The sequence below is a fragment of the Populus trichocarpa genome, chromosome 1 (genome assembly GCF_000002775.5).
Source record: "Populus trichocarpa isolate Nisqually-1 chromosome 1, P.trichocarpa_v4.1, whole genome shotgun sequence".
In the NCBI taxonomy this organism is placed as follows: domain Eukaryota; kingdom Viridiplantae; phylum Streptophyta; class Magnoliopsida; order Malpighiales; family Salicaceae; genus Populus; species Populus trichocarpa.
Genome location: NC_037285.2, coordinates 2,901,497 through 2,918,023, shown reverse-complemented (window position 1 = coordinate 2,918,023; position 16,527 = coordinate 2,901,497). Strand labels below are relative to the sequence as shown.

The 16,527-nt window shown below is 33.5% G+C and overlaps 3 protein-coding genes across 9 annotated transcripts in view; all 3 read left to right on the top strand.

The window, feature by feature from the left end:
- The window catches only part of LOC7476788 (wall-associated receptor kinase-like 22), a 151,579-nt gene that overhangs the window by 43,540 nt on the left and 91,512 nt on the right, over window positions 1–16,527 (top strand). Inside the window, exons 2-4 of the mRNA XM_052455262.1 lie at window positions 13,483–13,914; window positions 14,089–14,202; window positions 14,819–15,647. Of these exons, the coding sequence (XP_052311222.1) occupies window positions 13,483–13,914; window positions 14,089–14,202; window positions 14,819–15,647 (1,375 nt within the window). The remainder of the gene's footprint in view (window positions 1–13,482; window positions 13,915–14,088; window positions 14,203–14,818; window positions 15,648–16,527) is intronic.
- Window positions 1–16,527, top strand: part of LOC112328040 (wall-associated receptor kinase-like 22) — a 97,246-nt gene that overhangs the window by 53,758 nt on the left and 26,961 nt on the right. The gene's annotated exons all lie outside the window — the stretch shown is intronic.
- Window positions 12,828–16,527, top strand: part of LOC112326133 (wall-associated receptor kinase-like 22) — a 129,057-nt gene continuing 125,357 nt past the window's right edge. For 2 of the 7 annotated variants that reach the window (XM_052455279.1, XM_052455277.1), the window contains exon 1: window positions 12,828–13,161. In XM_052455279.1, coding sequence (XP_052311239.1) covers window positions 13,014–13,161 — 148 coding nt within the window. In that variant the 5' untranslated portion in view covers window positions 12,828–13,013. Of the gene's footprint in view, window positions 13,483–16,527 lie in introns of all 7 variants that reach the window. The other 5 variants (XM_052455315.1, XM_052455310.1, XM_052455266.1 and 2 more) reach the window with 4 other exon arrangements.

Below are 16,527 nucleotides of genomic sequence, written 5' to 3'. Positions count from 1 at the left end.
AAAAAGGACAAAAAAACCCGAGCCAATTTAGCTAACCTATAAAACTTGCGACCTGGGTCATGAGACCATCATAACCCCATAAAAAGTAAATAAAAGAAACATGAAGCTAAATTCTCAATCAACCAAATATTGAAGGATAAAGTTGAGAAACAAATCAATTAAAAAAATAAAAAAAATTACTTGAGTCAACTCGGGTTAACCTGTCAAACTTGGATCATAAGACCAGGATAACCCCATAAAATATAAATCAAAACAAATTATAAAGTCTAATATCTATTAAACCTAATATTAGAGGATGGAATTGTAAAAAAAAATCTTTGAGGACCAAATTGTAAAAAGCCAGATCATTTCATTGTTAATTGCTATAATGAAATGTCAAGAACTTTTAATATATGTTAATTATGTAAAAATAAAAAAATGATATAAATCTCAAGCAATATTATAAATTCTACTTTACATGAATGTGGAGATTAACTGTGATTGAAGTTCTTTTAGTAGTAAGACTGAATTTGCCTAAGCATTGGTTGTGTACACCAAATGTGGTTTGAGTTGTCGTTATGCAAATTTTAGATAAAGTTCCTGTGTAAGGTAGACTCTGCTAGAATTTTATTAAATTAAATAAATTATTTGTTTGAATGGAATAAAAAATCTGATATAAGGTTCCTTCTCAATCAAGGCATAAAACACGTCCCCGCGCGCGCCCATATATATATATATATATATATATAGGCGCGCGCGGGGACGTGTTTTATGCCTTGATTGAGAAGGAACCTTATATCAGATTTTTTAGAAAAATATAATATTCTTCCCTACATGATTCTCTGTAATATAGGGTTGTATAACCTAAAAGGGCTTAGTGTTGGATGCTCACGACGTCAGGAAATTAAACTGAATCTTGGTTGATGCTCCATTTAGAAAAATAAAATCAAATTAAATTGAATTAAAGAATATTAAAGCTATTGTGACTGGATTTGAACACTAGACAAGTGTTGAGCTTCTTTTCTTGCAAACACCAAGGACTAAATTGCATAATCATGGAAGAGATTTAGCTCTTTTTGTTTTTTTAGATCCCTTGATTTTTTTTCCTTTTATATGGGATCCCATAATGTTGAGGAAAAGTATTTGATACTCTGTTTTGCGAAAAAAAAAAAACAATTTCATTAATGTAAAGTTAACAATTAAGGCTCGAGAGATCAATTTTTAAAAAAGAAATCAGGGACCAAAAAAGACGGGCGGGGTAACTTGGCAGCGATTGCAGGATGAGACCGTGGCGCTATATCGATGCATGCGGCCTCTTTCGGCTGCATTAGAAACGTCACAGCAGATCTTTCTATTTTGTGCAAGTCCTTAACAGAAAGCAGAAGTCTAGCCATGCATTTGATTATGTTGATCGATGGAAGATAATAAACTCTTTGATATTCTTGATGTTAGAGTTAAGGGGTGCTATCAAAACGAAGAAGTTATCTTTGTTGCTGATATTGCAAAAAGATGCTTGAATTTGAATGGGAAAAGTCGACCTTGAAAGGGAGATTTCACATCAGAATTGGAGAGGATAAATGGACTGTCTCAAAAGGAGCCAAATATTCAACAAAACTGTAAAATATGAAGGGAAAAATATGAGGATTAGGGTCCACACGGAAACACTCAGTCCAATAACTTAAAGATTTCACGTTGGAAATTTCGGTTAAGTTTCTCCATGATATAGATTTTCTATAAAAAAATTGATTTAATCAACGGACAAAATATATAAGCTTTAATTTAAGAGTTATAATGGATTATTATTTTTTGTTGAAAAATAAAACAGAAGAAAAAAATTGTAGCTTCCTCTTACATTATTTAAAATTCTATGATAATACAATACTTAAATTATTAAGTAATTGTCCTGTACTTCGTCACTGCAAGTCAAGTCGGACTAGAATATTTTAAAACAAAACACTTGCTAATATTATAAAAAAAATCAAACTTTCATTTGATGGTATTACTGTTTAGATTTCGTTTGTTCAAATTTGCCTCTCCCTTTTGTAAATGTTCATTACATCCTATAACATTAACTAAACACGATCTTGCAATCTCTATATAACTCTTTTTGAACTATGCTTGCTAGTTGATTGCTGATTACTTTCTAAAGATATGTCCATTCTAATTAGTACTTATCTACCGGATATTCCACATTATAATAAGATCTTGGCATGCACTCTAGAGAAACGACTTTGTTCCCCTGTTTTATTCATAGCATCGTCGTCTACACGCTACCTTTCTATTATCTTTAATTTCTCTATTCTGAGTTCCAACACATTTAAGTGGTTCAAAGCCTACTGTTTCTTCTCTTTAGTCTTAGACTAATCGTCTTTAATTTGAGAGTCTTAATTTATAGTCTAGTGGAATTTATACATTATCAATCAAACCTTGGAAGCTGGAAAGAAACATCCTAGCTCTAAATCCTACGAATACTCGAATTAAAAATATGGAAGGCCACCATATTATATATATATATATAGATAGATTGAGAGAGAACTTTTCATTCAATTTGCTTCAAATGATTTGGACAGTTCGTTTACTCTTTTAAGGCAGTCTTCTCTGTCTCAATTGGTATTTTTTTTCTCACAAATATAGGGAGCAAAGAAAGATCTCCCCCCCCCCTCTCCTTCCATTATTGATCTCCAGCAGCATCTAAACTTAAAGAAATATTACTTGTGTTGAGAAGAGGGGTTTTTTTGGGGGGGTTGTTTGTAGTTTGGGAGGGGAGGAGAGAGTTGGGATGAGGAAGAAGAAGGAAAAATAGGGGAGGAGAGGGTCGGCAAAGTGGTGATATATTCACTTTTACCGAGTGAATCATCAACGGACTCATTATGTCGATGATTCCGTCAGCATTTCTGACAGTGAATTGGTCACGTCGCTGTATGGAGATCCGCGTTTGAATCCCTCGGTGATTCCATCGGTAAAATCGCCCGTAAAAATTGTCATGTCAACGTCCCTACCTTTTTTTTTAATTCTATATATTTCATCTGTAATTTAGTCGGTATATACCGATGGAATTATTCCGACGGTATATACCAACTGGATTACAGACAGAATAGTATCCGTTGGTAATTATCACCGCAATTTACCGACAGAATAATTCAGTCGGTAATTCCGTTGGTGTTAGGCAAATTTCTAATAGTGAAAATAATAAATTAAAAAGAAATTTTGTCATGACTAGGGGTGAAAGTCCATAGTAATCAGTGTAAAACCTTGGACAAATAAAAGAATAAATATGCTCTAGAAAAATTACCGGGCCAAGAATTTGATGGAAATAACATGTAGGATATTTAAAATAGTGGGATTGTTGTAAATAAAAAGTTGTACCTTCTTTCTCCTACAATGCCGACGGTTTGGCTTCTTGAAATTTCTTGTTTTCTTTCACCAAATTGGCATTAAAGAGTGTATATGAGTGGGTAATTGGTATAAAAAATTGATTGAGAAAATGAGGGTTTGAGAGGTTGGGAGCATAGAAAAAAATAGAGAGAGAGAGAGAGAGATGCAAAATTGGAGGAGAAAAGAGAAATTCTTGGGATGTCTTGCAAAGTACTTAATAAATTGGGTTAATTGATTGTGGTAAGATGTTTTTATTATTCTAAATGCACTTTCTTTTGTTAATTTTTATGAAAATCCTCAAATTTAGAAATTTAGGGTTTTGGTGTGTTTGTGTTTAGTTATTGGTTAATTTTGGGTTAGATAACATAGTTAATGATTAAATTAAAGATATTAAAAACTAAATTTTTGAAATTTGGGACCCTAAGTGGCGGGCCATGGTAGGGATTTTAGGAGAATGTAAAAACTTGATTAAATTATGTGATTTTGATATTTGAAAATGATATTGGGAATACTTGGGTCGATATGGAATGTTGTGATGGGGATTGCTAGGTAGTTAGTTATTGCTGCAATATATTGGAACGGTGTCAATGTGGAATTTTGGCTAAATTGTGTAGGTTTTGAGGATATAAAGATGATGTGATGCTTAAACTTAAATAGTAGCATGATGATGAAATTATATTTAATCATGATTATGATTCTTGATTAATTAAATTTTCTAGATATGGGATTATGTAGGTTGAATGTGAAATGATGGAAGTAAGGAATTGGAAAAAGTAATTGTGTAAATATTGGTGTTTTAATGATGTAATTATGTTTAGAAATTGATTGAGAGTTTGCAATTTAAAAGATTATGTATACTATATTTTGATTGACAAGTAAGTAATGGAAAATATAAAATTGTAATTTGAGTTACGATTAATACTAAGAAAAGAATGATGATGTGATTGAATAAGTATAAATAATGAGTTAAAATGATGTAAAAAATTAAGGGTGGAGAGATCATTTTTATTTTTTTAAATAAAAGGATTGGAAAAGATGAGCAGGGTAACTTGGTGGAGCATGCATGATGAGGCCGTGACCCTATATCGATGCATGCGGCCTCTTTCGGTTGCATTAGAAACATCACAGCAAGATCTTTCTATTTTCTGCAAATCCAACAGAAAGTAGAAGTTTAGCCATTCATTTTATTACGTTGATGAAAGATATTAATAAACTCTTTGATATTCTTGATGTTAGAGTTAAGGAGGGCTATCAAAACGAAGAAGTTATCTTTGTTGCTCATATTACAAAAAGATGCTTGAATTTGAATGGGAAAAGTCGACCTTGAATGGGAGATTTCACATCAGAGTTGGAGAGGATAACTGGACTGTCTCAAAAAGAGCCAAATATTCAACAAAACTGTAAAAGTATGTAGGAAAAAAAAAAACCCTCATGAATGATGCAAGCAATGACTGGGATGCAGCTTCGAAATCAATTACGGGTGATTTTGACAGTGGCAGGACTCCATCATCTCATGGTGAACCACTAATAAATATTAAAACATGGTGATTTAGATGATTGGGTTTTTCCCGTTGTTATTGTATAATAAAAATAAAGTTTGCTGAATCGCTGTAAAACACGTGTGTCTCTGTTTTTCATGGGAGAATAGCATAAATAATATATTCTGAATACAAAATGGTTGAGCAATTACAAGTGCAGAAGGCTATATTTGAGCTGAGATTTATATCCACATGAAAGTTCTTGTTTGTTTGTTTTCTATACGAAAGTAGATCCAATGAAATTTATACAAAGATGCTGAACATAAACAAAGACTTGACCATAAATTTTAAAGATGCATTATTTCTTCTCAATGTTCACTTTCCGATTGGACCCAATAAATGCAGGGTAAGCTATCAGTTTTTGGCCTTCATACTGATGCTTTAGCTTTTATTAATCTTTCTCTGCTCGACAATGCAAAAGATCGACATAATGGAAACAAAAGATGCTGAACTACATGAACAAAGACTTGACCATAAATTTTAAAGATGCATTATTTCTTCTCAATGTTCACTTTCTGATAGGACCCAAGAAATGTAGGGTAAGCTATCAGCTTTTGGCCTTCATACTGATGCTTTAGCTTTTATTAATCTTTCTCTGCTCGACAATGCAAAAGATCGACATAATGGAAACAAAAGATGCTGAACTACATGAACAAAGACTTGACCATAAATTTTAAAGATGCATTATTTCTTCTCAATGTTCACTTTCCGATTGGACCCAATAAATGTAGGGTAAGCTATCAGCTTTTGGCCTTCATACTGATGCCTTAGCTTTTATTAAATGCAAAAGATTAACAAAAGATGCTGAACTACATGAACAAAGACTTGACCATAAATTTTAAAGATTCAATCATACACATTATTATTTTTCTGATAACGTCACAAAATCAATTCATTTCATGATGTATCAAATCTTTTTTTTTTTGATTGAGAAGTTAGTAATGAAAAATATAAAATTGTAATTTGAGATACCGTTAGTATAAACAATGAGTTAAAATGATTTGGGATACTAACTTGAAAATCAAGAGAGATGTCCAACGTTGATCTAGCAGTTGAGGGAGCTCACACTAATGGAATACCGGGTAGGTGCCACCACTATACTTCTTTAATTGAAGTATTGTTATTTCAATCACTCTTTTATTGATTCATGTGTGTGTGTGTGTCATGAGCTATAACATGTTTTACGGGAAATTTTGAATAATTTTAAAGTCGGTCATAATGACAAAGACTTGTTGAATAAATTTATAGTTCATCGTAATGACAGAAACTTATTGAGTAAATTAAAGTTGACTGTTACGATGAAGACTCTTTATATAATTCTTAAGTAGGTTGAAATGCCGAAGACTTGTTGGATAAATTCAAAGTTGATTGTTATAACGGAGACTTAATGATTCAATTCATAGTCGACCATGATGATAAAGACTAACTAAATAGACTTAAAGTCGGCTACAATGACGAGGACTTATACCTGATAATGAAATGATGGAGTTATAGTTGAAAATAAATAATTAAAATGAAATGAAATTATGGTAATTGTGTCTGTACCTAAGTTTTAGGGTAAAGAATATTCAACTGCTCTTATTCATTGTTTGTATTACTATGTATTGCAAGTTCTTCTTACCCGCCACCATAACATTGATCTTGTTGTTGGGATTGCATAGCTTTTGTTATTAGATAGAATTTTGTAATTACTACTTTATGTCATGTAATTAAACTTGATGCATAGGTTAAGCATTAATACTTTCAAGTTGTAACAAGTAAAAGAATAAATTAGTAATTATTCTAGTTTTTTTGGATAATTGTCCGCGCTACGCTGCGGGTCGTATCAAATTTTTATTGAACATAAAAAAATATTCAGGTGTTGTCAACATATTTTCTAGAAAAAAAAATGTTAGGTGAAGGTTGACCCAATGTGACATAATCAACTTTACAGATCCAAATACAACTCGAACAACCGGTAAAAAATATAGTTTGACTAAAAAAATCAAGACGATATCTTTTTTTAAATATTGAGACGACAACATAATAGATTTACCTGGATCTACTCGAATCGACTCTATTTACTCGGATCAAATCAGATTAATCTACCAAATCTTCAACCTAAATTATGAGACCTTAATGACCTTATAGAAAGCAAATAAAAAAATTATTAAACTCAATTCTCAATCAAACTCATATTGAAAAATGAAATTGAAAAAAAATCAATTGAAACAAATTATGATGTTCAATTCTCAATCAACTCAATATTGAAGGACAAAATTAAAAGAAAATCAATTAAAAAAAGGACACGAAAAAACCACATGAGTCAACCTAAGTTAACAGACCAAACTCGTGACCCAAGTCATGAGACGGGGATAACCTTATAAAAAACAAACCGAAATATATTATAAAGCCTAATTTTCAATTAACCTAATATTGAATGATGAAATTGAAGAAGAAAAAAATTAAAAAAGAACAAAAAAAATCGAGGCAACTCGGCTATTCCATGACTCGGGTCATGAGACTATGATAACCCCATAAAAAAGAAAATTATGAAGTAAAATTCCATTGATGTAAAATTAACAATTAAGGCTCAAGAGATCAATTTTTTTTAAAAAAATCAGGGATCAAAAAAGATGGGCGGGGTAACTTGGCAGCGGTTGCAGGATGAGACCGTGGCGCTATATCGATGCATGCGGCCTCTTTCGGCTGCATTAGAAACGTCACAACAGATCTTTCTATTTTGTGCAAGTCCTTAACAGAAAGTAGAAGTCTAGCCATGCATTTGATTATGATGATGGAAGATAATAAACTCTTTGATATTCTTGAAGTTAGAGTTAAGGGGTGTTATCAAAACGAAGAAGTTATCTTCGTTGCTGATATTGCAAAAAGATGCTTGAATTTGAATGGGAAAAGTCGACCTTGAATGAGAGAAGTCACATCAGAATTGGAGAGGATAATTGGATTGTAGTCAACAAAACTGTAAAATATGTAAGGACTATAGACACCACCTATCTCCACATTGGTACGATATTGTCCACTTTAGGCCTAAGCTCTCATGGATTTGCTCTTGGGCTATACCCAAAAGGCCTCATACCAATGGAGATATTTGTCCATCCTTATATACCCATGATCCTCCCCATTTCTAGCCAATGTGGGACTTTGGTCGTATACCCAACAATCCTCCCCTCGAACAAAGGACCACCGAGCCTCCCCTCAAACCGATCATTCATCCGTCCACTCTCTACCAACCAGGATTCTTCATTCTCTACTTCACCGTGTTGAGGTCAGAACACGTCCATGAAGCATCCGGAGAGCACTACCTGACTTGAGAGTTTTTGCTCTTTCTAGGTCAACTCCTCTTCACCGTGTTGGGATCAGGACACGTCCATGAAGCATCTGGAGCACACCGCCTATCCAATAGAGCTGATCCATGGATTACATCGTGATTGGGGGCCCACCACCTTTTGTTCGGCATTCCGAGGATTCATCCATCATGGCTAACTTCGGGGCCTGGCTCTGATACCACTTGTAAGGACTATGGACACCACCTATCTCCACATTGGTATGATATTGTCCACTTTAGGCCTAAGCCCTCATGGATTTGCTCTTGGGCTATACCCAAAAGGCCTCATACCAATGGAGATATTTGTCCATCCTTATATACCCTTGATCCTCTCCATTTCTAGCCAATGTGGGACTTTGGTCGTATACCCAACAAAATATGAAGGGAAAAATTGATTTAATCAACGGACAAAACTTGAAATATATAAGCTTTATTTAATTTAAGAGTTATAATGGATTATTATTTTTTGTTGAAAAGTAAAACAGAAGAAAAAAATTGTAACTTCCTCTTAGATTATTTAAAATTCTATGATAATAAAATAGTTAAATTATTAAGTAATTGTCCTGTACTTCTTCACTGCGAGTCGGACTAGAATTTTTTAAAACAAAACACTTTCTAATATTATTAAAACAAAATCCTACAATATTCTTATTCGAAAACAAAGGAAAACATTAATAAGGAGAACTTTCATTTGGTGGTATTACTGTTTAGATATCGTTTGTTCAAATTTTTCTCTCTACTCTCTGTTTTTTTTTTTATGGATTTTTCTATCCCTTTTGTATATGTTCATTACATCCTATAACATTAACTAAACACAATCTTGCAATCTCTATATAACTCCTTTTGAATTAGGCTTGAAAGTTGATTGCTGATTAATTTCTAAAAAATTATTAAACTCAATTCTCAATCAAACTCATATTGAAAGATGAAATTGAAAAAAAATCAATTGAAACAAATTATGATGTTCAATTCTCAATCAACTCAATATTAAAGGACAAAATTAAAAGAAAATCAATTAAAAAAAGAACACAAAAAAACCACATGAGTCAACCCAAGTTAACAGACCAAACTCGTGACCCAAGTCATGAGACCGGGATAACCTTATAAAAAACAAACCGAAATATATTATAAAGTCTAATTTTCAATTAACCTAATATTGAATGATGAAATTGAAGAAAAAAAAATTAAAAAAGAACAAAAAAAATCGAGGCAACTCGGCTATTCCATGACTCGGGTCATGAGACTATGATAACCCCATAAAAAAAAATTATGAAGTAAAATTCTCAGTCAACCCAATATTGAATGATTAAATTGAAAAAAATCAATAAAAAAAATAAACAAAAAAATATTTCTAGTCAACCTGTGTTAACTTGTCATACTCGAATAATGAGACTTGGATAAATTCATAAAAAAAAATCAAAACTTAATCAACTCAATGTTGAAGGATTAAAATTAAAAAAAAAATTAAAAAAAACCTGAACAAGGGGATGTTACCAATCTCATGCAATATTATGAATTCTGCTTTAAATTAAATTAAATTAAAATTAAAATACGGTTTGCGTTCTTGTCATTGTGTATACAGGTACTGGTGTAGAATAAAATTTTGGATAGAGATCCTGTACAGGCAGACTCTGCTAGAATTTTGTTAAATTAGATAAATTATTTGTTTGAATGGAAAGTCCTTGCGTGATTGATATGCATGCAAAATATATAAGTGTGCGTGTGTTATGCGTTGATTGAGAAGGAAACTCATAATGTGCAAATTGCACTTATGTGTTGGTTGGTAGAGTCTCCGTATAGAGAAGACTTCGTGCAAAGATATATAGAAAGAATTCCTCATTTTACACGTCCATGATTATTCAATGCCGGGTCTTTGGATTGAAGATGATGTTTTTGCTATTTTATTTATTTTTTCTAGTTTATTTAGAATTTTAATTACCTTTTCTACTTAGTTTGGATTCTTCGGTTTGGTCAGTTTTTGCCTTTATATAAACAATCATTGTGTTATTGTTTTCCATCAAATTATTGAATATCAGATTGTTTAGAAAAATATCATATTCTTCCCAACATGTTTCTCTATAATTTGATGGACCGTGAAAGAAAATCAAGGACCGGGAAAGATGGGCGGGGTAACTTGGCAGCGCGTGCAGGATGAGCCCGTGACGCTCTAGCGATGCATACGGCCTCTTTCGGCCGCATTAGAAACGTCACTACCTTCAGCAAGTCCTTAACAGAAAGTAGAAGTCTAGCCATGCATTTGATTATGTTGATGGAAGATAATAAACTCTTTGATATTCTTGATGTTAGAGTTAAGGGGTGCTATCAAAACGAAGAAGTTATCTTTGTTGCTGATATTGCAAAAAGATGCTTGAATTTGAATGGGAAAAGTCGACCTTGAATGAGAGAAGTCACATCAGAATTGGAGAGGATAAATGGACTGTCGCAAAAAGAGCCTCATGTGTCTCTGTTTTTCTTTTCCCTTGTTACTATTTTGATGTGAATTAAACATATAAACATGTAATATGCTTTATCATGTGGGTGTAAATTATGCTGATTTTGCATGTCAATAGTTTTTAAATTAATTTGTCACAGAATAATGTCGTTCCAGGTCAACTTCTGCTGTAACAAAGGAGGAGAGAAAAATATGAGGATTAGGGTCCCACACAGACACACTCAGTCCAATAACTTAAGTTTGAGATTTCACATTGGAAATTTCGGTTAAGTTTCTCCATGATATAGATTTTCTATAAAAAAAATTGATTTAATCAACGGACAAAACTTGAAATAAATAAGCTTTAATTTAAGAGTTATAATGGATTATTATTTTCAAAAGATATGTTCATTGTAAGTAGTACTTATCTACTATTTCTAGATATTCCACATTATAATAAGATCTTGGCATGCACTCTAGAGAAACGACTTTTCTTCCCCTGTTTTATTCATAGCATCGTCGTCTACACGCTATTCTCTTTAGTTGTAGACGACTAATCGTCTTCGAATTGGTTAGACGAAAGTCACCATCACTCAATTTGAGAATCTTAATTTATAGTCTTGTGGAATTTATACATTATCAATCAAAGCTTGGAAGTTGGGAAGAAACATCCTAGCTCTAAATCCTACAGAAACTTGTGGAAATATTAGCATCCCTTTTCCATTTGGAATAGGAATTCGATTTCAAAAAGATAACCTTAAACCCTGTAATAGATATTAGCACAAGTGGCGTTCCAACATTGAAAAAATTCCAACATAAAAGGTTAATATTAAAACAAAGAATACTCGAGGGACGTTTTAAACAATAAACAAAAAGTATAAGGACGTACGGAATGAAAGCCTTAAACCCTGTAATAGATATGGATTGGTTGGAGGTGAGAATGAAGGGTATTTTATTGACAACTTCAAATTAAACGGTCAGATTGTTTCTAGAGGGTCTTAATTTTATGACGCCATTGCGCGTTTTCCAGCTGTACACATCTCTAATTTCCACGCTACTGTTTCGGAGCTGTTTGTAATTGTGTTTTTGAAGGGTATTTTATGCAAAATTAATTTAATTTTATTTAAAGATAATGTTTTTAAATTGTTTTAATACACAAAAATTAAAAATATTTAAAAAAATATTAAAAAAAATTATTTTAATATATATAAAAAAACATTTTCAAAAAATACGAAGCAGCCTTCCCTAACCGCATTGTGTGCTAGTACTATTTCTTCTTTATTTTACGAGACCACAATACTGAACGCTACAATTCCTTCCCGTACCTGACAAGATCCCCATCTCATTCTCTTCTCTCTCTAAGAAACATCCTTCTTGAAGTATTAAATTCCTATGATTCTAAAATTTATTAAATGGTAGGGATTTTGGGGAAATGGGGAAACTTGATTAAATTATGTGATTTTGATATTTTAAAATGATGTTGGGAATGCTTGGGGTCGAAATGGAATGTTGTGATATGGATCACTAGGAAATTAGTTATTGCTGCAATATGTTGGAATGGTGTAAATGTGTAATTTTGGCTAAATTGTGTGGTTTTGAGGATAGAAAGATGATGTGATGGTTAAACTTGAATAGTATTGTCGCACGTCACCCGCGTGGTGTCGGCTGGCAATTTTCGTTTTGTTATTTTTGTTTTTTGGGAGTTAACACCTAGTATTTAGTTGAGGGCTCCTAGAAAACCCGGATGTACTGGTCTTTTCAGAGATTAATGGGTAAGGGACTGGTTGTGGTTAAGGAAGGTATTAGCACCCCTAACACACCCTACCTGAGGTAAGCTGCTTCGTGGCTTTGATATGTTAAAGAAGTTTTAAAAATTTTGTTTTTTCATCGGATATTAGAAATACGACTTACGTATAAGTTCATAATTCTTAACCGTGATCAAATCAAAATATTAAATTCTTCTTTATTCTTTGCAATTTTATCATAAATAAAAAAAACATCCATAAAACAAATATTATATATATAGTCTAGTGGAATTTATACATTATTAATCGAAGCTTGGAAGTTGGAAAGAAACATCCTCACTCCTACGTACGAATACTCGAATTAAAAATATGGGTGCATTGCTTCAAAGGCCACCATATTATATATATAGATAGATTGAGAGAGAACTTTTCATTCAATTTGCTTCAAATGATTTGAGAACTTTTCATTGTGTTTACTCTTTTAAGGCAGTCTTCTCTGTCTCAATTGGTATTTTTTTTCTCACAAATATAGGGAGCAAAGAAAGATCTTTCCCCTCTCTCTCCCTCTCCTTCCATTATTGATCTCCAGCAGCATCTAATTCTGCAATAGAAGGGAAGGCATGATTCCTCGTCGTGTCTCTCTAATTTTTTTCCTGCTATTTCTAGTTCCTGAAATAGCAACTGTATCAGCACTAATTATGGCGAGGCCTAATTGTACAGAGACTTGTGGAAACATTACCATCCCTTTTCCATTTGGAATAGGAACAGGTTGTTACATGAATGACTGGTTCTCAGTTCATTGCAACGAAACAACTGCGGATTCTCCCAGCAGGGCTTTCTTAAGCAGAATCAACATGGAGGTCTTCAAGATTTCATTAGAGAGCAGTGTGGTTCGAGTAAACAGTCCAATAATTTCCTCCGGCTGTTCTGGTAGAGGTGCCAACTTAGCCATTAATATGACTGGAAGTCCTTTCTCCTTCTCTTCCTCAAATATCTTCACCGCAATGGGCTGCAACAATCGTGCTTTATTGAACGGAATTGAGCCAGAAATTGTTGGGTGCACGTCAACTTGCGGTGCTAGTACAGAAGGTAAAGAAAATAGCTACTGTTCTGGTAACAATTGCTGCCAGACCACAATTCCCTCGAGTCTCCAGGTGGTCAACGCGAGTTTGGGGACCCCAGAGCACCCTATTAATGATCAAGGCAGGAATCAATGCAAGGTAGCTTTTATAGTACAGGAAAAATGGTTCCGGAACAATATATCAAGTCCCGAGGTGGTGCAAGATATGCAATATGTTCCAGTAATCCTGGATTGGGTTATGTATTATGGTGCTGACATCCCTGAAGGTGTAACATTGTATTCTGATGCAAAGAATTCTGATGCAATGTATTGCGACCCCCCTATGAACTTAACTTCTGGTAGGTCGGGTTTGAGAACAGTAACATTGTATTCCAATTCAACTATTTGTAGTTGCAACTGGGGCTATGATGGCAATCCGTATCTTCCTGATGGATGCACTGGTATGATTCGAACACGCTTAATGCGATTTAATCTATTTTTTTTAAAAAAAAAAAATAATGTAGTGCTGAAGCTTTAGGATAGAGTTGAAGCATAAATTCACCATGCAATATCACTCTACTTTTGGATGGCTCCAATCACAAGAACATACTCACTCATTGGATTTCCTGAATCAGATATCGATGAGTGCAAAATTCCCAGGGGAAATTCGTGTTCGGGGATGACAAAATGTGTGAATGTGCCGGGTGGGTTCAAGTGCGAGCTTGACAAAGCTAAGATCACTTTCTTGAGTAAGTTCCTGTCTCTTAATTCTTTTTTCCTTCGTAATTTATAGGAACCTGAAACATTGGTTTAGAGGATAAATTATGTTTGGGAGACAGTAGAAATTATATATTTTCCCTTGTCTGACAGAATGGAATGGGAGCTACGAGAAAATTAATTCTCGTCCATGACTGCCTTTTTTATCTCCCCAAAATGGATAGAATGAGGCAATGACGTTATAGTACTTTCTTAATTATTAAAAAAAAACCTAGAATGAAAAAACCTCGAGAATACCAAAACATTTTAAATAGATTTTTTCTTTGTGGGCTTTTCATGCTTTTTTTTATTTTATTTTTGTAATTGTTTTAGGCTTTTTAAAATTAAATTTTCTTTTGGAGGTTATTGTGGCTTTTATGTTCAAAATAGTGAAAGGATATATGAGGAAAAAAATATGAATATACAATAACATATAAGAATATAAGAATTTTTTTTAAAATTTTTTTTATATATATATATCTACACGGCAGAAGGTTACCTCAACCCAAAAAAGATTTAACCACCTTGTTGACATAGATTGTTGTTCAATAATAATTAATACGTATGTATGCATCTAACAATTGTTTTTTTCCTTGCGAGCAATGGCAGTTCTAGGTGCGGCCACTGGATTGTTGCTGCTGCTTGTTGGTATCTGGCGGTTATATAAACTTGTAAAAAAAAGGAAGAACATTGAACTGAAGAAGAAGTTCTTCAAACGAAATGGTGGTTTATTGCTGCAGCAACAATTATCCTCAAGTGATGGAAGCATTCAGAAAACAAAAATATTTACTTCCAAGGAGTTGGAAAAGGCAACCGATCGTTTTAATGATAATAGAATACTTGGTCAAGGTGGCCAAGGAACTGTTTATAAAGGAATGCAAGCAGATGGAATGATCGTTGCTGTTAAAAAATCCATATTAGTGGATGAAGAAAAGTTGGAAGAATTTATCAATGAGGTCGTCATCCTTTCACAAGTCAATCATAGAAATGTGGTCAAGTTGCTAGGTTGTTGTTTAGAGACGGAGGTTCCTCTGCTAGTCTATGAATTCATTCCCAATGGAAATCTCTTTGAGTATATTCATGACCAGAAGGAGGAGTTCGAGTTTTCATGGGAAATGCGACTAAGGATTGCTACTGAAGTTGCTAGGGCACTTTCTTATCTTCATTCCGCAGCATCCATTCCGGTTTATCACCGTGATATCAAGTCTACAAATATAATGTTAGATGAGAAGTTCAGAGCAAAAGTATCAGATTTCGGAACTTCAAGGTCAATCGCCATTGATCAAACTCATCTAACCACTCATGTTCAAGGCACTTTTGGATACTTGGACCCAGAGTACTTCCAGTCTAGCCAGTTTACCGGAAAAAGTGACGTCTACAGTTTTGGTGTTGTTCTTGCAGAGCTCTTGAGTGGGCAAAAACCAATTTCTTATGAAAGGTCAGAAGAAAGGAGAAGTTTAGCCACTCATTTTATTCTTTTGATGGAAGAGAACAAGATATTTGATATTCTTGATGAACGACTTATGGGGCAGGACCGTGAAGAAGAAGTTATCGCAGTCGCCAATCTTGCAAGAAGATGCTTGAACTTGAATGGAAGGAAACGCCCAACAATGAGAGAAGTCGCGTTGGAGTTGGAGCAGATTCGGCTGTCAAAAGGAGCTCTTCATGCACAACAAAGTAGCAAAGAGCTTGAAAACATCAGGGATGAAGTTCCCAACGTATGGGAAATTGCTGGACCTACTACTTCAGTAACAATTGGCGATTTTAGAAATCTTTGGATGTCCAAACAATGATTTCTCACGAAACATGGTGATTAAGGACATCCACGACATTTATGTTCATTTGATTTGCATGAGTTTTAGACAATTTTATAATTTTCTCGTTGTATTTCCCTTCATCAGACGTTCCTAAACTAATCGAACAATATATATGTATAATTAGTATTTTGTGCCTTGTGGTAGTTCTATTAATTTATGATCTCTCCGTGTGATTTTATCACTCCTTTGATTTTCTCTATCTCACCCCAGTACTCCCAACAAAAGTTGCTCTAAATCCGAAAGTTGAAAGATTATATTTCAGTTTCAGTAATAGTTTTTAAATTTGTTCTATTTTGGCTCAGGTTTTAATTTAAACAAAAAAAAAATATTAATCTTGTCAAGTTCAATCTAACTCGGCAAGATCAACATCAAGTATTGTTTTTTAAAACAAAGAATAAAATAATATCATTTAAAATTGATCCAAGGATCCAATAATATGTATTTTTTTAAATTAGACCTCAAATCAGGTTAAAGAACACTTGATCAATATTTGTGAATTAA